At 33.7% G+C, this 27,763-nt stretch overlaps 1 protein-coding gene and 2 long non-coding RNA genes across 5 annotated transcripts; 1 reads left to right on the top strand and 2 right to left on the bottom strand.

The window, feature by feature from the left end:
• Window positions 1-77: 77 nt before the first annotated feature.
• Window positions 78-22,741, bottom strand: LOC138181117 (uncharacterized). 3 transcript variants are annotated; one of them, XM_069115692.1, is made up of 4 exons: window positions 22,470-22,741; window positions 5,646-5,896; window positions 1,766-2,016; window positions 78-1,159 (listed from the first exon to the last, which is right to left on the bottom strand). In XM_069115692.1, exons 2-4 carry the CDS (start codon window positions 5,892-5,894, stop codon window positions 1,156-1,158), a joined length of 504 nt encoding a protein of 167 aa, XP_068971793.1. In that variant the 5' UTR covers window positions 5,895-5,896; window positions 22,470-22,741; the 3' UTR covers window positions 78-1,155. The 3 variants fall into 3 exon arrangements, with proteins under 3 accessions (XP_068971793.1, XP_068971794.1, XP_068971792.1); XM_069115693.1 differs by lacking the exon at window positions 22,470-22,741 and adding an exon at window positions 12,349-12,555; XM_069115691.1 differs by lacking the exon at window positions 22,470-22,741 and adding an exon at window positions 8,815-8,907.
• LOC138180972 (uncharacterized) lies at window positions 17,285-21,905 on the bottom strand. The gene is made up of 3 exons (XR_011173412.1): window positions 20,270-21,905; window positions 18,611-18,798; window positions 17,285-18,424 (listed from the first exon to the last, which is right to left on the bottom strand). It is a non-coding gene; the product is annotated as an uncharacterized LOC138180972 (long non-coding RNA).
• A 27-nt stretch (window positions 22,742-22,768) lies between the features above and the next one.
• LOC138181118 (uncharacterized) lies at window positions 22,769-27,463 on the top strand. Its single transcript, XR_011173443.1, has 4 exons — window positions 22,769-23,018; window positions 23,703-23,839; window positions 23,925-24,050; window positions 24,153-27,463. It is a non-coding gene; the product is annotated as an uncharacterized LOC138181118 (long non-coding RNA).
• Window positions 27,464-27,763: the final 300 nt, after the last annotated feature.

Here is a 27,763-nt window from a genome sequence, read left to right as displayed (position 1 = left end):
ATGGCCATATTAGAATTCTATCGTTTCGAATCTTATAGAAAACGCTATAAGGAAGTGGTGTAGAAAAGAAACTCAGGTTTAAAAGTTGCCTATCATTATATTTGCATTTTCGTTATAAAAAAAGAGTCTTGTTTCACAAAGCAACGTCGAACTTGACATAGTAACGTATTATATAATACCTGCATAATCGTATATATCACAATAAAATGGACGTGTGAATGAGTTTTGCATATGGTATGTACATCGTGTAAAAATGATAATCATCGAAATTATATGGCAAGCAAACGTATTTCCTCTAAAAAGCCACGCGATTGTCTAAGCAATAAAATTCAGAACATCTCTAGTTCCGACACGATTTAGGGCTTCCCTCTCCATTTCCTACACGTCTTTTAAGGTCTCTTAAGGCCACGTAAAGGTCTCTTAAGTTCTTCGACCATAGCAAATCCTATTCTTTTTAATGACAATGGATACAGTTTATAGATTGTGTACAGATATAACAATGTACAAACGCACGAAGTGTATCGAATTATCGACAATTCGTATTTGCTATTTTAGATTCACTCTAAATTAGCCAGACGAGTTCGCTAATCATGCTTATACTGGTTTATTGACAAGTTCACTTGAAGTTTCGACAGCTCTGGAACTACGTATCAAGTCATGAGTATCTTGTGCAAACATTTAGGCTTGTGTCTCTCTAGGCGCTTTGCAGAAGGCACAATGTTTACATTCCCTTTGACTCTCTTGAGCTCTCTCTTCTTCGAATTTCTCAAGTTCTTGTAACAAAATTCGCCATCTATTTCAGATTCATGGAATCCATCGATCAAACGTAACGACCAATGTAATACGACTCTACCCTCGATCCTAGCTTCGATCGTGTCGTTGCGTTGATTCAGTAACAAAAGCGGAGTCCCGTTTGGAGAACTGTTCGTTTGATTCTTTGAACACAAATATCTTTAGTCTACTTAAAAGAGGTCTACTTAAACGAGGCTCCCCCATCCTTGACGGTGCTGTAACAGCTATGACGAACGGCTGAATGGTTCGTACCATCTTTGCACTCTTGTACTTGGCCGGTTGGTAGATGTATTGCAATACGCAGGAACTCTAGCATGCCGCAAGCCTTTCTTGTCGCGATCATGAGTGGTATTGCCAAATATTTCACCTAAAATAAGGAGAAATCATCAATATAATTGTATAATTACATAAAAAATCTGTACGCATATTTATCTATAAAAGATTTATTTCTTTCAATAAAATTTCAACAGGAGTTCATCGAATTCTCAGAAACTCGATCGAATCTCATACATTACAGATATAACAGAACATTTATTAGGGCATTTAATGCTTAATTATACAATCTCTTGTTATTTAAATTTATTATTTGAATGAAAAAATCTTATCTAAATAGCGGGAAAACCAGTGCACTATTCACAGAAAAGTTTAGATGAACGGAGTTCTGACGTAACTAATACCATATTCGTAGTATATCATGACATAACCAAGTTTTATAGAACAATTCGTAGCATCACCTGTAATAAACCGCGAAGTGAAATTGCATCATAGTTCCTCCTTGATGTATGGAATTCCCTGACTTCGTTCCATCCCCACCCTACGTTTCACGACGCGGCTAGGCTAACTAGTTCTCACGACTTACGAACGACACAATACGTCAAACACCTGTTCTTTTTATACTTTACTGAGAATCCATCAACTAAATAATCGAACGTTTCATTGAAGAGAAAGCAATGGATGCGTAATTGTATTTTACCTCGCGTAAGGCGGTGGCGGCGACGGCGTCGGGTCCCTAGAAACAATCTCCACGGTTCTAGGAACCATGTTGTGTACAGTTGGTAATGACAACGTGTTGCTATTGTTCGGCCTAAATAGATGACTAGGATTCAACTTGATGGCATCGTCGTAGCTAGGTGGCGCGTCCGTAACTGCTTCGTAATCTGGTGGTTTTTGTCTGGATCCACTAGATGGTTCCTCAATGGAGATTACGTGAATAGGATCGTCGATCTGCGTGATATAGAATTTATCACTCGAATCAGTGTTTGAAAAAATTATAAAATAATATTATATATATATATATATATATATATATATATATATATATATATATATATATATTTACATATATAAATATATATATTCAAGTACAAGACGATAGTAATTCAATAGAGTTCTATACTTAGAGCCATGAATGATCAACGTCTGCCTTTCGAAAGTGATCCCTCCGATCCAATTCGTACGAATCGATTCTTATCTCGTTAATATTTTATGACAATATTACACGATCAACCGTAAGGATATTAACCCCAAAATGGTTATTCTTCTATATATATCGCGACTGGTCTATAGATATCCACCTACGTGTTTGCCTCGACACTCTTTAGAAACTTTATAGCTGGCCGGATCTAAGTCACGAAAGGGCGCGCGTTTACCGCAGAGTTACGTACGCCGGATACAGAACAGGATGAAAATAGCGCGGTTATTCGAGGCTATAAAGAAAGCTTCGCGGAAAATTGCATAATCGTTTTGTCGGCTCGAATCGCTGGGTGAATGACTGAGAACAGAGCCGATTTTTTCTTCGACGAAACTGGCGGCTTTTTTTCATTAGGTACAAATCGCAAATTAGAGATTTTGCAATGCTGGCACTGGTCGTTCGGTTTCTATTGACTCAAGCGGCTCACGATTTCATTCGTGATTGTTCTATAGATCGATAAATGATCGCGTTTCTTCGTTTGGAAATAATCTAGCTGATATAAAAGCCATTTGTAAAAATATCGCACGATTTTGTTGTTTAGAATATTTTACTTGATGCCAACTATAGAAGTTGGTATTTGATAATTTCCTAGTTATTTATTTAATTCATTTGGACCTGTTTATGCGACTAAGATTCTATGATAGAAATTCATACTTGAAGGAACACCATGAAGTTTCATTTCAAATACATATTTTCTAGGAGAAATTATCAATGTATCTTATATAATATTGCACGACAATAAATAATGCACTTTGGGATTAAATCTCTTGTTATACTTATTGTTAAATATACACATGAATAAATATCTTATAATCGCATTCATGATCTTTGTCAGATTAATTTGTTTCGCTAATAAGATTAATAATTAAAAATTAATGATCCATGATGAGATCATTAGTAATGGAAATAGATGATAATCTGGAAGTATAAATGAATATCAATGCATCGCTATATTTCCATTTGACTTAATAACACTGAAATATTATTTGCAAAACATGAATATTTCTTATGTATTTTTTATGATTCTACATTCTTGACGTTCTGTTTTATTAATAGCAGGTTGATTTTAAAATGTTAATTACTGTAAAAAAAGGTTGCATAACAGAAAATTGACAACTATTTTAAATGTGTTTATTGCAGCTGGGACACGGCAGAATAATCGAAGGATGGCCGCCGATAAATATAGATACGTGCTTCCGGGTGAATATCCTTACAGTAGTAGATAAGTGTACTGTAACTACCAGCGACCTCCTTTATGCATCGAGCCACAGACAGACCTTTGCATTTCTATTGTTTCCCTGCGTGAACGAAAAGAGGAACAGTTGCTATTCTAAGTCACACGACTATACTACGCCCACATATCGTTTTAGAGACAAAATGCAGAAAACGTGAAGGAGAGGCAAAAAAGTAAGAGAAACAGCTTTTGAAAGAACAATTTTTGCATGACCAAAATTCGAGTGAAATGAAAGCGTAGACACAATGGGGCGTGTAGGACAAAAGAGAACGTTGCAAACAAAGATATGATAGAATCGCGAAAAGATAAAGGAAAACGTGCGACAAAAGAATTCGTTCAGTGATAATCGGAGGATTCTGACCGTCTGGTTCCCAGAATTTACATAATACCTGTGAAAGTAGTGCGATCGCGTCTAACGATATTGCTTATAATTGTTCGAGGGATAAGAATTTTTAGTCCGATGGCTATATGAATTAGAAATTTTATTTCTTATTGTAACTTTTGGCAGCATACTACGTGTTATAAAGATACATTGATCGCATTCATGTGAAAATTATATCACAAGAAACGAACAAAAGTGATTTTTTAATACTTTTATACAGAATACACCGCAAAATAGTACTGTAAAGTAAGATATTTGACCACAAAAAAGGAATACAATTTCTTTAATACGGTTCCGTTTCCATGGAAATCGGTTTTGTATCAAATATACTTAGCTTCTAAATGATAACCTGACAGATCTTGATATACATCACTTATTACTACTTATGTTTATAAACGTGGTTAATGTTACATTATTATCATCTATCTGTCACTTTACCGATTTGTTATTGATATTACTATTGATCGATCTATTAGTAGCTAGTATTGATTTTAATCTATTGATCTTAAAGCTAAGTACGATTTTTTAATACTTAATAAATCCTCGAAAAATTATAAGCGGCACTGTGTACTATGCTTGTATACTGTAACTATATGTATAATGAATTGTGGAGCAAAAGGAATTACGAAAATTAATTTCGTTTACCGAACATTCTCCTATCGAACTTTAAACGTTGTGTATAAATTTTCACTCTTGACGAAGCTGATTTGTACCAGGAGTACACAGCAATTATTGCCGCTTTATAAAACACTACATGGCATGTGTTAACTATGTCGATTTTAGGAGCTAGCGAGCGATTTATGAGGCGAGGAAAAGTCATTGCAATAATTTTGATCGAACTATATTATTTTTATCTCCTAGCCTGTTTACAAACGCTGGTGATTACGGTTCCCTTGCGTACTATTACTTGTGCTATAGACGACCGGTTCGCCGTCTATAATAGGAAGTTGACCTGGATCGATCTGAAAAACGCTGCAATTTTCGGAGGTCTCAATCAAGTATGTTTCGAAATCCTTAAACTCAAACAAAAGTTTGCCGGTGGTAAATTGAGCCGTTTGCGGGGAAAGTAAGGACTTTAACACGTGGAATAGAATCGAAATTAGATTCAATTACTCTTTCAGTCAATAGAGTTACAGCTGTTGTTTTATCTTGGGTCATTCCGAGAGAAAGGATTCAGATAGATTTCTCGATTTTAGAATATGAATACATAAATATTGGCAATGTTAAGTGAACTGTCACTGCGGCTAAAGTTCAGAAATATTATCTGTTTAATCGGGAGTTTGTTCGAATTCAATATATTTATAGGTTAACTGTATGCACGTGACTAGTTCTTAAGTTGCTTGAAATACAAAGATGTAGTCAAACGTAGAAGTAAAATATTGATCTCAAATTTTCTTGGAACATTGTTGCTCACAGAAGTTTCAATTTCATCTCTCGACTAGCTAATTAAAGACGTATGATTCGATCTGTTATTAGAATTGCACTTTATAGTATAAGGTATATTACTTAGTTTTGTATTTTCTTTAACAACAATTACATGCTGCATATGAAAAAGATAATTCAGTCATAAAATAAGAATCATATTCCAATCAATCAAATCAACGTCTGATTAATTTCTTCAAAATATACCAATATGATACCAAATCATTCTTTAAACTTATTCGCAATCTCTACTCATGACAAATTTGTATTCCTTGACGTGTTTGACAATTTCGATAAAAGATAAAATGATTATCGCTGTAATGGATTAAAAAATGGAGACTTACCTGTGCTGTGATTGGATGATTTGTGTGTTGTGTGTGCATGGTTGCCCTACTTGGCGGTGCGTGCAGCCAACAACACATTGCGGCACATATGAGAAGAGCGCCTGCGATTATGCAAGCAACACCAACATATCGTACCGGTTCGACGTAGTTCTCCGCGAGGCCTAACCAGTTTATCAGTGCTCCAACGCAAAGGAGAACCATTCCGTACCTGTAGGGACGCTGCGAACGCCGCGACTCCTCCAAGGACATTGCTGAAATCGCAAACAGAGATCAGTTTTGCAACTTTCCTGAAAAGTTTCAGACAGATTTCCTTACTGTCGTATATCGTTCGATCGCCCACCGCGTTAAAGAAAAAATTTGTCGGAATAAATCTCGGCTCTTCTGAAGATCATTGTTTTATTATTAAATGATAATGATTTCAGAATTTTTTCAGAAGAAAGATCGCTTGATTAATTGAATCTTTGCTTCCATCAGTTAGTAATGGAACAATTCTTTCTAACTTGAATTTCATATTTGTAATAATTTTCTGAATTCTGTAATTTGAATTTGAATTTGAAAATTAAGATTTGAATTTAGAACAAATTTCAAAAATATTAATTCAGATACTCGGGAAATCTCACAGAGTTCACTGGCATTTTGAAAATAGGCTCACGTCTTTGGGTGACGTAGAGGATTTAATTTGTGGACACTAAATCATTGAACAATGACATAAACAACGATAGCGTATGCATGAAGAAACTAACGTTTGGCATTTCAGACGAAATTGTTGGTTTAGATATAGTTTCTCTGATTTATATATTTCTTTAGACTTTATGAATGGATTTGAAACTAAATTTATCGAGGTATGAAAAGTGTGTATCTATTGTTAGAAAATTTTTTTATAGTAGAAAACCTTTTGATCTTTACTGAGAGACAAACCTCTACGTAGATATATACCAAAGTACAGTTTATTTTTAGGTAATATTCCACTTCCGTGACTTGATTAGATTGACATATGTACGTACGATCAATTTTAGAAAATGACGCTATATATAACTACGGCGAGGATATTGCCACGTACTTTATTTCCAACTGTACGATATTGATTCGCGCGATGCGCGATGACATAGTGGACACAACTCTGTTTCTGAACTTCGTTTCAGATCACGCATGATGTTGAGTATACCTCGAGCAAACATGATGTATTTTAAGGGGACATACGTCCACTTAGTTTTCACTTCTTACACTTTTAATCGTTAAATACATACATATAAAACATATATACAACAAATGAATTTTAATGAATTTCAGATTAGACATAAAACCTTACCTTTTTCACACTTCACGTTTAGTAAAAAATTAGAAGAAGTGAAATTAGAAGAAGTCAACATAAATGAAATCTTACATGGAATTCAAATTACAAAGTAAAATTCAACCACAATTTAAGATATAGAAGAAAAACGCGTTTTCTTCGTCAATAAAATATGTATGAAAATTTGTAAACAATAATATCGCGTTAATGGCTATAATGGAAGTCAATGAATATAAATGACGAATAGGATCGTTACGGACAGGTAAAAGGTAGGAAACTTATTTGTAGAAGTGGGTTAGTCGAACAAAGCAATTGTTTGTCTAGCGACAATGACTTACAATAAAAGTTTGGTAAGTGACGCACAATGAAATCAAGGACAACGATAAATAAGGGTTCTGGAGAAAAGATAACCCGTTCCAACGAAAGTTTGTTTCTGCCACGAAAATGTTTATTACCCCCTGTCGCATGAAAAATTTCAACGACGTTATTCCTGCTGAAGCTGATATCTCGTAATCAAGACGTACTCTAAGTCTTACACGCTTTCCCTGGTTTCAAAATCCTCTTTGAATCTTATATAAATATATTCTACTTTTATCTTGGTGGTTTTTATGATTGTTCTATACAAAAGAAATCGGCAGCTAATTATGCATGGTATTGGAGTAAATATGAAAGTTTCTTGAAAGTGGGTGATGCTGAATGTAATTAATGTGGGAAATGTGTGTAAACATGATGAAATATAAATCGATCGGCGGTGAGTTTGTTTCGAGTGTTAAAGAAATATGCCCGCGTGAAGTAAAAATCTATAAATATTCTTCGGTTGCGAGAAAAAAAAGATAGAAAAAAGTAGGCTACACGAGAATGAATATACCACAAAGGTAGGCCATCTCGGACATCAGCAATCGTACGATCGATATCTGTCACTTCTCTGCCCCGCCGCGCCGTATGCTATTTTAGAAATAAAAACCAATCGAATATTAACGCATCTATTTCACTGACTATAAAATGCGAACGATGTTCTTTATCGAAGATCACGCGTGCTCTTTCGTATGACATGAGAAATTCGTCCTCCTAATCGCCCATAAGGAAAAATATAGTTCATAAATTGTTCGAGGAAATATTGATGTTAACCTTTACACTTTGAAAACTTTTATAATACGAATTGGTTAAAAACTCCAGTATATTTTTACGATGGACTTTTTGGAAGATATGCGTTTGTTTCGTAAAGCAAACGATAATAAATGTTTGCAAATTTCTTATCGGTGAAAACAGTACAAAAAGCAACATTTCACGTTATCGTTGCACTGATGCGATACCAAGAAATTACAAATTTCAAAGAGAACACAAACACCGCAAAGTGGAAAGATGAAGAAAAAAGGAAAACCTGATGCGTAATTACAAATAGCAGAAGAATATGAATATTAATGAATGTAGCGTGATTACAAATTATTCTCTTTTGATATTCAAATCCTAACTATAACTAAATACCGACGATCAGCAACGTATTATTATTTAAATTATATAACTTATCTCCTTGAAACAGTTCTCGCAAGAAATTAAGAGAGTAAAGGTATCTCAATAATGGAATTTGTAAAAGACGAATGAATACAAATAGAAGCAGGGAAACGCAGTACGAAGAACTGCAGAAAGAAAGGAAAGAAGTCGTAATTTCTCAGAACAATCAAATATTTAAATTATTATCTTGCGTTTAACTATTGTTACTTAATATTTAAATCATGCTAAGTCACAATTGCGATACTTTGAAAATTGGATAGATTTTTTTTGTATTATATGTTTGATATGAGAACACTCGATATCGTAAACACTCTTTGATATGAATGAAAGATTATGATAATTCCAAGTTCGTTCTAAAGAATTTACCATTGATTTCGTCCATATCCTAAATGGCACTTAACACACGAGCAAATTCGTACTTTGATATGTGCCACACTTCCCGGTCGACTAAAATACGGAGTTATGCCTATCTGCGGCATACAGAGTTACGTCTTTATACCTGAGGATTACATCTGATAACGGGGCAGAAATCATAAAGATAAGGGATGATATTTTTTAAACTTATCGCTCATTTGTCATAAATAAATTTGTCTAAATACACGTGCAATACTTTATAAAATCATTCTCTTCCCTCGTTTGCTCAATGTACTGTCGCGTGATTTTTTCATCACTTTGCACGTGAATACTCCGAAACGAGAGCATGACTATTATTGCACACGTGAAATTGATTTTCATTTGCATAGGTGTACGAAATAATGGCCAAGAATGTAAGTTTGGCCACGAAAGGGGTATACTTCTTACAAATTGTGATCTTTACAAAAGGAGAAGGTAATTGCGAATAGAATTTGATAATAATTTCTTTAGTAGAAATTTTATTCTTTTCCTTTCCTTCTTTTCTTTATGAAAGAAACAAGAAAAATCTGCATTACAATTATAGTATCTAAAATCAATTAGAAAAATTGATACTCCTATAGCTCAACTACTTATGGTATTATTTATATAACGTGTAATTCAAAGTATTTTGACGTAGAACACTGACACAAGAATAAATGAATTTAGTTGAACAGTTACACACACATACACAGAGATAGAATTAAATCGGCACCTAAAAATAGAGCACATCTAGTAATCTGGTTTGTTCCGCTATTTGCAACATCATGGAAGTTTCTCTTGCGTAATTATGAAAATCCAGGACGTGTCTCTAGATGAAGGCTGAACAAGAACTGGAAGTAATCGGAAACAAAAAAAAAAGGCATTCTTTTAACAGACATTAACAAACACTTGCTGATTTATAATTGAACGACATATGGATAGCAATATATCTGGTTTATGTACGGTTTATCCCACATATATTTGCAGTAAGTACCCGAGACATCGATAAGCTTCTACCGATTCTAATTGTAGTTCCTTTGTGAATATTCTATGAGACGATATCGCCAGTACCGTTTCTTACCATTCTATTCTGAAAGCGGAAAATACATGCCACAAAGGAAATCTTTATCCCAAAATTGCGAATGGGGCATCGCTTAATTTCAGCACGAACAATGAGTGTTCATGATAGACGTCTCGCGTACGTGTGAATTTTCTCAACGGTAGAATCGGGTCATAACAGCCAGACAAGCCTCTGTCACGTTCTACCTCCATTTTTCCTCCACATAACGCAACTCAGCCGTCATTTTCTCTACTCTGCATACCTGCCGATGATTTTTGATACAGGAATTTTCTTCTTATGGAAACAGATAAGACACTATGACTCAAGTAGGAGTGGTGGTAGGATTAGGAAGGATTATCAGTGGGCGTGATGGTATTTTACAGAATGCGTCAGTTAGAATCTTGTTTTAATTTCGACACACTTTGATATTTTTATATTAATCTTATTATTTTCTCTTTGGTTTTTTGAAAATTAATCGCTTCAATGAAATGTAAAAGATGTTTATAATTTATCATGTGTATTATAAATTCACGCTTCATCAAATTCAAAAGCATACAAATGATTCAGCGATATTTTTGGCACTTTAGAAACATATTCAGATCGGATTTGCAGTTTTGTTAGCGATTTCCAGAATATTGAGTCATGGGTGAATAGCCACGTCAATAATCTCTGAATTGCAAGCGATGTACATTTTGCAATAAATTACGTCATTTCCTTAGGAGTAACCGTGAAGCTACGCAATACTGAATTATTAAAACGTTACGAATAATTCATATTAGGTATTCTATATAAGATAAATGGTTCGCGATACAGTGAATGACTTGGAGAAGAAATATTACGCAATTCCAAGAATTGAGATAAGAAGGGATGATACTCGTAAAATCAAACCTGATTTCCAATTACTTTGAAACACGAGGAAAATATATAAGCCTCCTCCCCAGGTGATAGAATTATCGCAACAATATGATGACAATGGAAAAAGGAAAAGGTAATCAAAGACATCAATCATAAGCAGTTATATACGTGCAAATATTTGATTACTTAACTGATTTATGATATGTACATCGAATCGAAATCATATTTATATGTACTATCAAGAATTTCCAAAACGGATACGCGCCATTATCGATTAATTTAATCTCTAATAATTAAATTTCGTTTCGATAGATCTGTGTATCATTGATTACCTTTAATTATCGTTTAACCTCAAATTACATAGTGTACAAGACGCTTTAAGCACAAAAATATGTTTCTATGATACCACACGAAGAATAATATTATAATATTGCAATAAGTAATATTGTTACAAAATGTATATATATGCGTGTGTTTAAATATTGTTATAGGATGTTAAAGAAATCATAAACAATGTGCGCGTGATAGACAGATAGTAGACACGGTAATAGCAATTAAAAAACGTTAGCAACAGATTAGGATAACTGTTGTTCTTGCCAGCCATTTGGTTGATACCAAAACAATAGCCCGATGATACGACGGGAGCGATGCAATATAAAACCTTAAGTAATTGCACAGTATATAACCAACTGTGATAGATTGAAATGAATGAAGTGCGTTTAGAACAACGACAGCGACAACATAGAACAGTCTGAAAAGAATTTCAAACGTTTGCGTGGAAATTGCAATAAAACTGTAATTTTTATAAAAATGTGACGCTTATATGTTTATGAATTAAAAATTTCATATTTGATTAAAATAGAAAGCGAAACTCTGTTGCAAAATATGAAATAATTTCTTTAAAAAAAAATCGCTGTTTCCTTGTTATATGACAGTGTACTATACTACATTTCACAACTATACCACATGCTTTTATCGTATCTTTAACATATTTAAAGTATTAAATGGTACAATAGCACGATAAATAACGAACTCATTCACACATAAAATATTTAATTTACATTCCAGCCATATTGCTTTAACTTTGTCATCCTTTTTTCACACTGAGCTAAAAATGAACCATCGGTCGAACAAATATTATTTATGCTCGAAGATCGCCTACATTTTAAATTTAATTTCAAACGTTCACTGTTCGTGATAAAATGGATCAAGGTTGCATGGTTTTCACTATTAGAACAACAATGTCGCACGTAATAATAAATACACGTGCTACGCAGAAAACGTGAACATGAGAAACGTGAGAGAAATGCAGTAGCCTAAGAACCGAATCAGCATCAACGTTTCCGTTTTTTATACATTTACTTTGCAACAACATGTTTACCTGTGCGATATCGCCGTATACAATCGGTAAAAACTTAACTGGTCTCATACTTAACTAATACCTTGCCGTTTTTGCTTTTATTTTATCACGCGGAACGAAAATTAAAATGCAACTATACCGACGTCAAATCGAACGAAATACGAGAGATAGATGATGTAATGTGAATCAGCAAAGTAAAACATATAAAATTGGGATTCGCGACATTTAATAGATAAATACAGACAACAAATACCTGGTGCTATTACATTGAGAAACAGTATTGCACCATCGATCAGTGCACGGTTCACATAAATACACACGTTACATCTCCGCGAAGTCCATTAAAATCTGCTTTCTATAAGTCAATCTTCTTTAGATCGAACACTATTCAGTACACTGGTTAGAAACAATATTCTTGGAAACGGACGAAGCACAGTTAATCGAATCAGCACAAGATGTTTACTCGATCGTTCTTCATGATCGTCAAATAAGCATCTATTCTGTTTCTGCTTTCAATAAAAACACTTGCAATTCGCATTCACAGTGCTTGCTACCAACGTTCTAAGTTGACGCGCTGCGATGTCGAATAAATGGTTATGTGCACGTACGATTATTTGGTTGTTGAAAATAAAGACGAAGAAAAATTAGCCTCTGGTAGCGGTTTTTGTATCGATTTTCGCACGAGGTACGGTTTCGTGGAATACAGACTTCCTGAACGGAAGATCGATCTGTGTGTATACTTTCTCGCGTTTCGGGAATAACCCGTTATCGCGTACTATACTATACCGCACGTGACGTTTTAACGCTACTCTACATTTAATATACGCGGTTCCCTGTTATAAATTATACATAACCGTTGGTTTCTCTGCATAGACTCGCGTTTTCGTCCCGGCGATTTCTGTCGATCGTTGCGTCAACGAGGCTGCAACTGTTACATGGTTACACGGCCATTTACATGGCTTAACCTTAACCTAATTTTACACCTTGCGCCACGAGCACCGCTTAATGAAAGAAAAGCAAACAATCGACTCTGCGGCCGCTTAGCTCATAAGTTAATGGGTCATTTAATGCACCGAAATGGCTGCTCTTCCTGTTTTTAGATATTCATTAATATCGTGCATATTAACTGCAGAAAATTTTCAATTCCATGTAACTGTTTATATCTGTTCATAGCTCGAACATCTAATAATTTTAGAACAAAATATTCGCCAGTGGTAGTCACATTTAGTAGCTTTCGCATGGTTACAAAAATCTGATACTATGAAAATGAAATTTACGTATAAAACCTGATAAAAACATGCATTATTTCCCAAACATAACGTCAACTTATAGATGTGCTAAAAGTTTGATATACGTTATAATAGATAATATACTTTCTCTTTAATCTTCTCTGTTATATTTCCTATTCTTCGTTCATTTTGATTGTTCGACGATCGTAGAAAAATAAACTGCGCGACTAGAATACATGCTCCGCATTTTCTATTTAATGAAAACCTGACTGATAGTATAATCGATAGAACGCTAATCCTCTGGTAGTCTCTTCCGCACCCTACGTTTGTCTTGTATATTTTATAATTACACCTCATCGACGTCACTAGATAAGAACACACGCAATTATTCTGTTGTTTTATCGAAATGTTCATATGAGTGGCAATATAGTGATTTTTTCCTGTTTCATATATCTTTGAATATCTTCATTTTTTACTCTTTGTGGCGTACTTTCTTCTCAATTATTTTGTGTTACAACCTTTTATTCACACTGTTGATATCTTAATAAAAAAATTCAAAAAGACATGTTAATGAATTCGTGGTCACTAACTATGATTTCCTACTCTGCATTAAATTGCTTCCACAAAAGCCTTAAAGATTACCGATAAAACTGTCGATAAAACTGTCCAATGAAATGTCAGATTGGTCTTATTATAAAACTCTTCATTCTTTCATAAGATCGAACAAAACGTAATTCCAAGGTTGATGAAATCATCTCTAAAACCAGCTAATATTTCATTAAACACGAAGCCGAATAAAGTCACGATGTTCTCCTAAATATTGATACGAGTTTCATAAAACTGATGTAACCACGGAACGTTGCAGAATCATCTTATTTAAATAATCTCACAATTTCACATACAGACGAGTCCTACGTGATTTATCGCGTTCCTTGTACTTCGTATAAATTTCTTTTAATAAATTGATTCATCGTGGTCAAAAACGTTACACGTTACACAGCACGAAAGTTGCAGTAGCCTCGTGGCATTGTAAACGGCTGACTGATAGATAATCGTGCGAACACTTTTTCAATTATTCCAGTATCGATTTCCATTGTCACGCAATGAATGCAGAGGAATTCTTTGAACTCTGACCTGCGTCACGCGGTTCGCAGCAGATAGTCATACATTAGAATATCGTCTGAATGTTCGCGACAGGGGTCATGGGTACCTAAGCACGTGACGCTTCTAACTATGGAAGTACCTTGAAAGTACGTTGATAATAAAATACGCAGCGAAAAGAGAAAAAGATCGATAATTGAAGACCTCTTGTAGACAACACTGTAAATACCAAATATCAAATTTTTTAGAAAATAAAATTGTTCTCGACATTCGATTTGGTTTGATTATTACAAAAGTTATCTTAAGTGTACAATAATCCAAATGCACCACAAAGTTGTCTAACTCTTGCACTAATGCGGTCAAAATTCATCGAAAAAAGAATTGTATTTATAAGGAAGTCTGTACGTGCTATTTCTTAGTTGCGAAGAAAACTGAATGTGCTATTCATTTAAATTTGCAAACAGTAAATATCAACTCTGTTTGTTCTTAAATAACTTGTACCAAAACAAAGGATACATTTTTTCAGGATGTTCTTTTTATCTTTATTAAAAAAGTATATATTACAATGTTTCGTGCAAGAATTGTTATAGAATTAGTGATATTTAGTATCTATATGTTCGAGCATGTCTATCACTTAATGCCATTTACATTGTTTTATACAGAGGAAATGTTAGACGTAAGAGTGGTGTTATCCTTTAACACTATTAACGTTAAATTAGTTGTAACATTATTATTATCTACAAATGGAAATTGCTCTTAAATTCTATACTACAGTATTCCTATTGACATATAGGAAATTATATGTTAAAAAAGCAACATTTTTCAATTTTTGCACTTGGAGTGACATCTACAAAAAACCTTCAATTATTTATAATCCGTATTCGATCCGCAAATATAAAAAAAACGAAAACTAAAATCACACGGTCACTAGTAATACTATACAATATCGGTTTAAATACGATCACGTATAGTATGATCATAAATTGACAAAAGAAGATTTTGACCAGTCAGTGGTCAGATTCAATAAATGATTCACAATCTCAAACAAATGATACGAGAGCACGAATAGTAAAACGAAAGGAAAGAAAAGAACATGCATGCACACAGACATTGTATGTAACTAGTAAATAAATTTGCGTCATTGATATCGTGAGAGTTATCGTCGGTTAATAGACGCAACACGGAAACTGACGTCAAAATCGTAACTCTCACGAGATTGCAGCGCTTGAGAAGGGAGACGCCAATCAAGGAGAAGTGAACCTAAATTAAAAAGGAAAACAAAAGATGAAGAAGAGTGGCGAAGAGGAAAGACGAAGAGGAAAGACGAAGACGAAATGAAAGGCAAATATGATTTAGCTGATATCGCGCTTAAATGTGACCCGTGCTAAAGATGCTTTGTCTACCTTGGTATTTGTACTGTTATAAGAACAATTGATTTTTGTAAATTCAGACATTTACTCGTATCATATACATTATTCCCTGATAATTAATAATCACACAATACGATAACAACACATTATGCTAATACCAGAATTACCAAAAACATCAAAATTATAGATCTTACATTTTTTGTTCTTATAATTAGTAAGAAAATGAAAAATTATAATTGTCTATGTATGTTATAAATCAGCAAACCTAGTGTTTCAAGAATGGGAAGACTTTCGACTTGATCTAATCATCAAGATGGACGAAGTTTTAGAAGATAATGTATTTACTATGTAGCTGATTCGTTTCACGTTAATGTTGTCAAATTAACAGAAATTTTATTGGGTGGTGATGTCACTTCAGAGAATGATTCGTCAATTATTTTACGTCCACGTTCACGGACGAATAGCTCATACTTTGATTGGAAATTGCATCACTTCTGTTCTACTGCATAACATCACTCCTTTATTTTCTATTATATAAATTAACATTCTCATGTGTCAGCTTTCAATGCTCTTTCTAAAAAGTTTTATTTAATCGGTGGTATTCAATGTGCTAATGCGTCATGCAGAGGCGTTCTCCGCGATTTCAATCGAATCTCTTCGTTTCTATCGCCGACACAATAAGTCAAGAAATGTAAGGACATTATCCAAATCAATTATTCAGAGGTAAAGTACTCCCTCTCTGTTTTATGTCGAAAAAGGATACATATGTGCTATCTCAAAATTCATGAACGCAATGCAAATAGGCATCTTCGCGGGAAAATAAAAACAGAATGGAGGGGAAAAGAAAGGAGTAAAAAGTAAAAGTAAAATTTCTGGTTTCTTGGATAAATTGGAGATATGGATGCAAATTGTAGCGAGGTGATCTTTCGGCAAATCCCATCCAAATCCTGTGAAATGAACCGAAAAATTCGGAATCTCGATAAACAACAAATATTGCTTCGGAACTTTTAATTCTGTCAATATTTGTGAATATTTTGAATAGCCAGAGTATATTCTCATATACTAATTAAGGTTTTTCGTATTTAAATGCAACTGTTCATTAGTTACATTGAAACTAATTATTGTTGTTAGTAACATTGTTCATCGAAGACAGAGCCTTGCTTTTATTTCAAATTCAATATGAGATAAGATTTCGTTTTTCTATAATTTATAATATGTGACTGATTAATGAACACGTGAATACGTGACTGTGTAATAATTATTTACAAATGTGTTAGTATGTCTGAAATGGCGTAGAATATTCCACTAACGTTATATACGGTGTCGCGATCTACATGTATTCCTAACCTTGAGTTTATAGACCGAAACCAAGTGTAAAAGGTTCATAAGCTGAGTTTATTCGTACAAATAAAAGTGTCGATTTTCAAAGGAACATCAGTCTCCGAATGTGATTTAACAAGAACAATTACCGCAAACGGAAAAAGACACAGTAATATCCTATTTACGAACAATTCTAAAATTAGTCATGAATATCTTCTCATGAAAATAAATTCTTCTAATAGCAACTGCTATTACGACTACACAATCGACTGTTATTTGTTGTTTGAATCAGAAAATATCATTCATTTCACCAATTCATTCACAAAATAGCAAGAATGACATCAATCCAAATATCATTAAATTTCTAATCGATCCAAACTTTTACCACAAAATCTAATTCTACCATATTTCGTACTATACGTAGATAATATCTATAGACATTTCCAGTACATTTTTCTATAAAACGTGTATTAAGAAACTTACGTATAAGAAATATTTGCTTTGAAAATCTTTATTGTCACTTATTCAAATGAAATACTACTATTGACTTACAAACTCATGAAATTAGATTGAACGGTGGCTATGAACAATCGTGCGAGAACCTGTGTTCATAGACTTGTTTCGACATGGAATACTGAAAAGGCATATATAAGTAAATTTTACACGAGCATAAATGAAAAGTGGAGCACACACTAGGAAAAGGTTTAGTGAAAGTGTCTGCCAATGACTCGAGATGAACACGTTTTTCAGCACGTGGTACGTGGATCTCATTTTGAATCAAAGCGCGTGGCTAAACGCGTGTTTTATTAATAACTTGTTATACTTGGTGATCTCGTGCAATGATATCGAAATTGTGAAATAATGAGTGGCGACGCTACGCCAAGTATGAGTAATTCTTACTTCCGCGAACTGATTTTCCGTTTTGAGTTTCCTAATTCCAAATTTAGTTAAAAATCGTTTTACAGTATTCTTTGTATACAAATAATGAATTTATAACATTTTTTTCACTTCATATATATCTTAACTATGTACTGATATATAGAAACTATTATTAAAACTATGTATTATTCAAAGCTGTGAGTGCTAATGAACAGTAACAAATTGTGATTTACAGTTCGCCTTGGACTTATCGACATGCTATTTGTCGACATAATTAAATTACCATACCCAGTCTAATTTCCTCTCGCAACTTCGCACTTCGAAGCGTGCTGCGTGATTAGTCGTTGACAACAGGATCATATTTTGCACTTATCACGTGTTTTACGATAAATCCGCAATGACACTCACTTATTTATTAAATAATGAAGTACTGAAATTCTTAAACATACCAAGTGCAGAATGATCTCTATTCTAGTATAAATATTTTTTTCTCTTCATCTTTATCTCCTTCTCCTTTGGAAATGAAGTATTTTTTGCATTATCAATATTCAAAACTATCGAGTTTTTCTCATAACGATAGTACTGGTTATCAGGAAAGTAGAAATTTTATATATACTTTTTAATAACAGAATTAATAACAGAACTAATTTAAGCTTTAGTTCATGATAATTTCTGACAAAGAATGTTGAATTGACTGCTAATAATTACAGTATGTGTACATCTAACAGTATATCTTGTACATTTCTAAAATATACAGTGAGTAACTTTAATATTCGGACACCACAAAATTTTAATTTTGTCCCACTATAATTTTTTTTACAACAGAAAAAAAACATGCATGATCAGATATAATATTAAGGCAATACTAAGGTCTAGTTAGCAATAGTATAAATTTTATTTCCATAACTTGTAACATTGGGTCAATAATATATCTTAAATGAAAGGTCTGATTTTAACGTTACTTTAATATTCGGACACAAAGATGCAGTAACATTCGTGATACTTTGTATTCCAGAACTCCAAGGCTATCATTGTTTACAAACATGCTAGTCTACATATAAATACCATATCAAGCCTCGTAGCATCAGTTGCGTTTCGATATTCGTGAAATTCACAAATCATAATGACAGGCAAAAATAATACCAGTTTTAATATACGCCAACTCGTAATTTTTCATAATGCTAATAGAAAATCGTATAGACAAATTGCAGCCATGCTTAATTTAAGTAAGAGCACAGTAGGAGGTATAATTAAAAGTTTTAAATAAGAAGATCGTATAGAATCTATACCACAAAAAAGACAGCCAAGAAAGTTGGATATCACTGACCAAAGGAAAATAATAAGAAAAATAAAGGTAAATCCTTCATTAAGTGCTCCAAAACTAGCTGATGAACTTTTGATAGAGATAGAAGAAGGTACATCCCCAAACCATACGCAGAGCACTGAAAAAAGGTGGTCACAACGGAAGAGTTGCTCAAAAGAAGCCATTTGTAAAAGAGGCAAACAGAAAGAAAAGATTAAATTATGCACGATAATTTTAAAAAGAAGTCACATGGTGAAATGACGTAATTTTTAGCGATAAAAGTAAATTTAATATTTTTGGCAAAGAGTGGTTGGCGAAAAAGAATAAAGAATCTAAATTTAAAAATATGAAACCCACTGTAAAGCACAGTGGTGAAAACATGCTTGTGTGTGAATCTATTGCAACGTTTGAAACGGGTGAAATAGTTTTTATTGATAGCATTAGGGACAAAAATATGTATTTAAACGTTTTAAAAAAATGGAAATTGTTGATATTTTTAAATACTACCAAGAAAATGACCCTAAACATATTGTACAGGAATATTTGTTGTATAACTGTCTAAAATTGTTACACTCTCCACCTCAATCACCAAATTTGAAACTTCATTGAAAACCTATGGGACGAACTAGAAAGGCGAATTAGAAAACTGCAATAACGTCAAAAGAAGCGTTGAAACAGCGATAAAAGGAAGAATGGAGATATTAATACCGAATACCTGATAAAATTAATTTGTAACATGCCCCAACGTTTGAAGGAAGTTATTAGTCAAGGAGGTTATTCTACAAGGTATTAAATCACTTATAAAACATAAAAATTAAGAAAAAGTTACTTACATCTTAGAGTGTCCGAATATTCAAGTAATGTTAAAATTAGACATTGTTTCATTTAATACGCGTTATTTAACAAGTTTTGGATGTTATGTAAATAAAATTTATACTATTGTTAATTAGACACAGTGCCTAAATATTATACCTGACTACTTACGTTTTCTCCCGTTATAAACAAAATTATAGTGCAATACAATAAAAATTTTGTGGTGTCAGAATATTGAAGTTACTCATTGTAAGTACGCTCAGGCGAATAGATAAACACGTCACTGACTTTCACATTTCAATTCGTAAACATAACAAGCCTGAAAAGGGACTTAAACATCAATGATAAAGTGGATTATAGAAATGTAACGACGAAACGTAATTAATAATAATTCTTTCGGTAACTGAAATTTCGTTTACGAGTGAGAATATGCTTCATATCAGCATATAGAGAAATTGCGTTATGTTAATTAAAATTTTCATAAACCAATATTTCAAGTAAACAAATTCTACTTCGACTTCCTTGAACACAAAATTAATAAACTTCAGGACTTCCACTTCAACAATATTATCATATTATGACAAGATACATTGTGTACGGAGAAGACAATATCAAAACAGTGTATAAGGAAGTGAAATATGATCGCTATTATAACTGCAGAAACAATGAAAATTCTTAATTTTCTTCATTTCTCACAAAGGAAGTTAGATAATTGCTTGAAGCTGCTGGAATCATAGATATAACTTCAAATTTCATTAGTGACGTAATTTGAAACTTTAATGGAAACTATCAATATCCCACTTTTTCCTTCTCTCTCTCTCTTTTTTGTTAATATTCTCAATAAAATCTTCGAAGATGCGTCATGCTCATGACGGAATATTCCCGATTACAGTCACGTGATCGAGAGGCGCGACAATAGTTCACGTGCATTCGATCAAGTGAATTAGTTATTATATCGTTAATTTTCATATATAATTGCCGTGGAAGAGATCGATATTTATACATTCTATCGTGAAGAAAAAACTGTGCGACGTATAAATCAAACTCACTTTATAAGGTTCATTAACAATTCGCAATTATAGTATTCCCATAGCTCTGACCAATCATGTTGTCTGTTCGACGTATAGTGACTCACGCCTTCAAAACTAGCATATTTCCCACTTGTTATACATCGTTCATTGGAAGATTGCTCGATATATTCAATTTTTGATTATCATGTAATTGCTGCACAGATAGTGGCATGTTTAATAATCGACGACAACGTATACTTGAATAATTTGCTAGAGTTCGCTAGAATTTGCTAGTATTCGATCTTTGATACATCGAGTATATGTATCTGGCATATCTATCTATAAATCCTGTCTGACCACTTTCGTACGTCCCTGTTCACCGTGGTAATTTACGTCAGTGATGTCCTTAATTTCTGTTTACGATCGACTATCCGTGTTTGTATCAGCCAAATGACAGTTACCGGTATTTCCTATACACCAATTCGTTGTACCACGATGACGATATAAATTTTCCCGGTCCTAGGAATCTGTTTCGTCGTCTAGGAAACGATTACTAGAGCGTATAAATAGCTTTACCATTTTAGAAAGCGTTTTTAATAGACACCGATAAAGCGTTTCAGATCGCTTCATCTAAAGCGAACTTCGTTTCGAAGCAATAAGATTTCGCAAACTTCTCAATATTATCTTTTAATAAGTTTCTTAAAAATGAATCTTCATGTCCAAGTAATCGAAGCAGATAATTTTTCAGACAAGTTTATTTCTATGATATCTCTATTTCAATAATTACCCATGAATTATAAATATTCTCATATATTTTCAAATATTTTTGTACAAGAAATTATAATTTTCTTCGAAATGCAATTCTTTTATAAATGCATTCTATATATCTAATATCTATATATATTTCATATTATACTATATATCTAATTGCAATGAATGAAATTAAAAAATTTGAATCAAATCCCGGATTTTGTACACAAACAATCGAAATGTTAGCTTCGCATCGAGTTTGGTTTTCTCGGCGCGAAAATACAAATTTACAAAAGATGGAAAACTTTGTAAAATTAAAATAATTTTTTGCCCAACGTAGCATATTATATGCTAGAGATGCCTTTTATAGGGCAGAACCAATGAAGTCGAAAGAAATACTAAACTCCGTACACAAACAAATAAAAGCGCTACAAAATATCATGTAAAATTGTAGGGAAAAAAACGCGATTCGCATTTAAACGAATCAATTAATAAAAAAGGAAAGATTGAGAGGATTTGAGATGATTTGAGATCTGCTTTGTGTCATTGATACTTATTTTCAGGATCGCGAGAAAAGGCAAACAATCTCTGGCACCTACCTCTGGACTGAATATGGCGATCGAGCCGCTGCGTTTTGACGATTCTCGTTTTTCACTATTTTTCTCACAAATAGAACTTTACTCACTGAATCTCGTATTTTTAATTGGTAAGCTTTCACTGCTCTTCTGTGCATCTGGAGATCGATTCGTAGCGATACGTGCGATCGAGCGCGCGAACAACCCCCGGCGTAACGACACCAAGAGAGCGCAGCTGCCACACGGAGAACTCGTCGCGGACTGGCGTGATTCCCGCTTCTGTACGCTATTCTAACCCACGGCTGCCAGTTTTACCGCTTGACTCGGCTACGAGTATAGCACGTATCATTGATGTGAGCGCAGACGTGAGGTTGCGTTGCTTTCACGCTGCGTGGGGAACCCGGTTTTTGAACATTGCGATATCCTCCGTGTACACTTCGAACTTCCTTAGATATCTTCGGTTTGCAGTTGTTGTATTTTATGTGGGTCACGTAGCAATGTCTTTTGCTGTAATTATGCAACCGTGTTATGATAATGACGAAACTGGGTACATGGTTTGTTAAAAGTTAAATGGTAGGTTGATATACTATGAGGTATGTCAAAGCGATGATAACATTTAGATAGGAAAAATATTTGCTTAACCTTAGTGAATAATTATCTCAAAAACATTTCCGACGGTTGTTTCAGCATTTAATTTTGACTACAGTAGAATACGTTCGACTGTATAAATGTTTTTGCAAGTGATAACTTAATTTTAATATACTTGGAACACAACGAGATCATGAATTAAACTATCGAGTAACAGCGTCGACTGATGTTTCTGAGCTCAAGAATCACTCGATTCATACATGTAAACTGTTTTAATGATGGAGTTTTAATTAATTTATAAAAGTTATCGTTTATAGATTCTGAAACTTATCGTAACGTGTTTCGTCCGGTATTCTCCGGAAATGTAAGTTATTCCCTTTTTATTGTTATTTAATCGCAAATAGATTTACAATCTAAATAAGATAAACGCTCCATTAAATGATATCTTGAGTGAAGTTACGCCTAGGAACGCTTATAGTACGTGTCTGACTATGCTCGTCTGGAATTACTTATGCTTACTCAGACTCTCTAAACTTTAATTATTTATATTTATACTATAACTAATTACACAAATAACTGTTATGGAAGATACTTTGACGACATACAAATTTCTCGATCTAGATCCGATTAAGCTTAAGTTCCACATTAAATCAATGGAATATTCCACAGAGTCCGAGGAATCCTTATTACTCCAACTAACAATGATAATGAGAAACGTACCAAATGAGATACAATCTTAAATAATTAGGGAAAAAATCTTGTTCATCTAACAAACTGGATATGATAATTTCATCGCAACTCAAAACGTTAGCTTCAATTTTATTATAACACCGCTTTACATATTTTTCTACCTTTTCAAATACTGCATGCATCGCGTACAAATATTTGCAGGTATGAATCATCTAAGATTTTATTGGCAATAATTTTTAACCAGTACTATCTGGCGAATGGCACCAGAGCTGGAAACATTATCTAGAGCTGCAAACAAAGTTGTGAAGATAAAGAATTGACTTCACGGTTAGTCTGGTATATTTTTTTTTGTTTGTGTGCAATATCGGAATAGCGTCAAAGCATGATCTAGGAACACAGACATTAATTTCAATTTATCATCTACTACAGCTTCTCAATTGACCCGTGCCATTTAATTGAGACAAAAGATGCCGAGTGTTTCTTGGGCGACGAGAAAAGAAATATGGAAAAAAGGAAGGGAAAACATGAACTGATAAAGAAAGAAATGTACATATCTAAAACGACGTGAGATCGGGAAATGCTTCGTTCGGTTGTTCAGCATCGTGGACGCGTCTCCCAGCCTCGTTACAAGCAGCGCAACGGTACAATTAACGTTCTCAAGACGAGACGAATGTTTCGTGTCCCGTTCTATTTGTAAAATCTCACCGGTGTTCTTCATACACTCCCAGGTGTACGATGAGTCATCCAATTCTATAACATAATGCAATGAATTTTTTAACTCATTAATGTCGCAAAAGATTGTTTAGGTATTATTAGAAACGCGTAATAAACGCGATGTCGCGTGTGTCATTAAAATTCGCATCTTTAAGAGGCAAACAAGGCCATAATTGTCTCCGTTTTTACCACACTACTGTTATACTGTAGTACTGTTAAAACTTCTACCACATATTATGAAAGTTCAATGTACTACCTAAGTGGTAATGTTAACGCCGGCTTCTTGAAAAATTATAATTTAAGTGGGTACAGCGAACGATATTCATCAGTATGTTACCTCCTATGAAAATATCGTTTCCGGTGTTTCAAATAAAGTACGACGTTCTTGGGCAATATGAATTCAGCATTTACACGCACATTGTAAAATCTGACTGTAAAATCTTATTGCGAACGTCGAAACGGTTTTTTCGAAACGGAAATTTGTTTTCAATTAATTATCAATATCGATTAAATGCGTGTAGTAACGAAAATTTTGGAGATGGTTTTTGCTAGTAAAAAGATGATGAAGAAATATATAAAGTTAGTTTCTATAATATTAAGAATTCAGTTGTCTCACCTTGTATGTAGGCATGACTCATTTTGTCCCGGTACAACGCCTTATGCTATTGTTCTTCTGCCCAATTAAAGCATTTTCCCCTCGACTGATATCTTTTACCTCCTTTTTTTCACTTGGTTTAATAATGGCTCTCCTCGACGACCACTCCTTTAGATAGTGCTGTAAAACGGGACTTTCTCTTTGGAACCGTCTTCGATGAAATTGTTTATTAAACCCTTTCAAGTTTACGTATCCCTTAATACCGTTAAACACCCATTTCCATTCCAAAACTATTTTTATAAAACACCTCATCAATGTAATCTCTTTTTAAAAAGAAAATTATGTACGCCATGATCATTAAGATATAATCTACTGCACGCATTGGAGAAGATATCTTAGGTTTCATTTTTTTGATTATTCCACACAGAATATTCAGATATCTCTTTCGTAGATGTATAAAGAATATTTTATAACTTGATTTTAAATGTTCAAGGACGAAGCTAAGTATTAGTACATACATAAGTAATTCTATATAAAGTATATATCTGTTTACCTATACTATGACATAAATTTTATTACAAGATTTCGTGAGACGTAAATTTGTAGAAAATTACAGCCGACGAAACGTTATCAATAGTTTAACATAGAATCGATGAAACAAGAAGGTTATCCAGATGAGAACCGTCTGGTATCCCCAGATTGTTAGTTTATCATTAATCAATATATATTCGAAACCCATCCTTTGCGTTTTATTCCGTGCGTAAAAGTTATTAACTCTCTTCAATAGTGAACAAAGTCTTCCAATAATTCGAGATAGCGTTATAAAGCCAGATTCCATTGTTATGCAAAAATCCCATATATCATGTTGTTCAAATAAACTAAAACTTTTATTTATCTCATCGCACTTCCGCAACCTTCGACGAGGGATATTTGCACGTGGTACTGTTACATATTGTATAAGAGAGGTATCATGCACTTGAAATCAAGGGGATAGGTTTAGGAGCGATTCAATGTAAATTCAGCGAAGGAACACTGACGAAGTTGAATCAATGTATGCAAATCGATGCAGCGGGTAATTTAAGCTGATTGGTGCATTGTTACTGTTATTACAAGACGATTCGTTGTTTCTGTTTGGAGTAAAAATCGCAAAGGAGAAGAAGTATGTAGATGGAGAGAGAGAGAAAGAGAGAGAGAGAGAGAGAGAGAGAGAGAGAGAGTATTTTACGTATCGGCACGTTTATTTGAAAATAACGCAGTACAAGCTCTCGATGAAGACTTCAACAGAACTAGGAAATATTTATCTTAAACACAATTTCAATAGTTTAATGCAATAGAAAATAAAAATAAACTTGAATCCTCAGGCTTCAAAGGATTAGAAAATGGAAATGGGGAAGCTGTAAAATCGTTTCAAGCATCCTTCTATTCATTTTGTCGTAATAATTTTCTTCAGCCGAACAGTAAAAAATTTAAGAGTTTAAACATGTGACACCTTACGAAACAGCCTGTTAATTTCCAGAATTTCAACTTTTCGATAGCAAGATGTGTAATTACAAGATAAGAGGTATTTAAAGGAGGTCAGGCTTTGACGAAAACATTAAGTTCAAGACTGGAGACGTAGCCTGGAAACGTTACCTGTGAGACGTCACGTATATATATGCGTCGCAGATAAACTGTCGTCTCAATGTTTTATCTGCATTATTTCCAATAAGATAAGATATATTTCTCTCTCTCTCTCTCTCTCTCTGTCTGTCTCTCTATCTCTCCCTCTCTCTCTCTCTCTCTCTCTCTGCAAGAGTCTGCGAAATACTGTATGCAATCATTCTTGTAGAAAATCCTTGCCACCCAAGGAAGTCGTTTATCGTGAGATGAAATCGTTCGTTAAACTTATGTAGATAGAGCAAAATCCGATGCATAACAAGTTTATACCGCCGCAATATTTTCTATGTTTGAATTAATTTAAATAATCTCAGAAATAGTAAATTTATTTAATATATTTACTATAACGATGCTTGTTTGATAAAAGACGGAGAATAAACAAACTGCGATTTATTTCGTTGTTGATCGTAATTTGCATACCTACCTGAGTCAAGGAAATAACTTTGTTTGCCTCCTGACAAATAAAGAATCACTGGATGCTATATTTAAAGTAGTAAATTACGCGGTAAAACTTCTTGTTATCTAAACGAAATGCTCGTCGAAATTGCGTCTAACTTGTTTCCCGCAAAATTATACCTTGTACTGTTTGGTACAGTAACGCTATTGCTAATGGAAGAGAATCGATGCTAAGTAACAAGATTGACATTCGCAAGTATTCTTGGACGATGAATTTTTGGACGATGAAATTATTGGGATAGACATTCTAGATATTGCACTGTGGTAAGAAAGGTAACAGTCAATTGGTAAAAAATATCGAATGTAGGGCTTCCTATAGACCGAGATAAAAGGTAAATCGCCTGAATCTTACATATCTTGTAATCAATAAGTACATTAAAAAATAATAATAAATCAAATGGAAAATAGCCTGAATCTTACATATTTTATAGTCAATCGTGATCCTCCGCTTCTTACCAATTATGTTCGAACCTAAAAATTCAAATAAAGTTTACCCTACTACTACTCTTGAATTCTCATTTTCCAACATTTCTCTCATTCCTGTAGGTAAAGAGACTTTTAACATTTAAAAGATATATTTAATATAAAGTTGAAATGGAGAATAACATATATTAGTAAT

This window comes from Bombus flavifrons, chromosome 6, assembly GCF_040668555.2.
Source record: "Bombus flavifrons isolate JBK064 chromosome 6, iyBomFlav1_principal, whole genome shotgun sequence".
NCBI lineage: Eukaryota > Metazoa > Arthropoda > Insecta > Hymenoptera > Apidae > Bombus > Bombus flavifrons.
This window is presented reverse-complemented; position numbering and strand designations above follow the sequence as displayed.

Coding starts and splice junctions, on each gene's coding strand:
- LOC138181117 (XM_069115691.1), bottom strand. Junction 2,017..5,645: donor ATCATCCAATCACAGCACAG/GTAAGTCTCCAT, acceptor TATATCACGCAG/ATCGACGATCCTATTCACGT.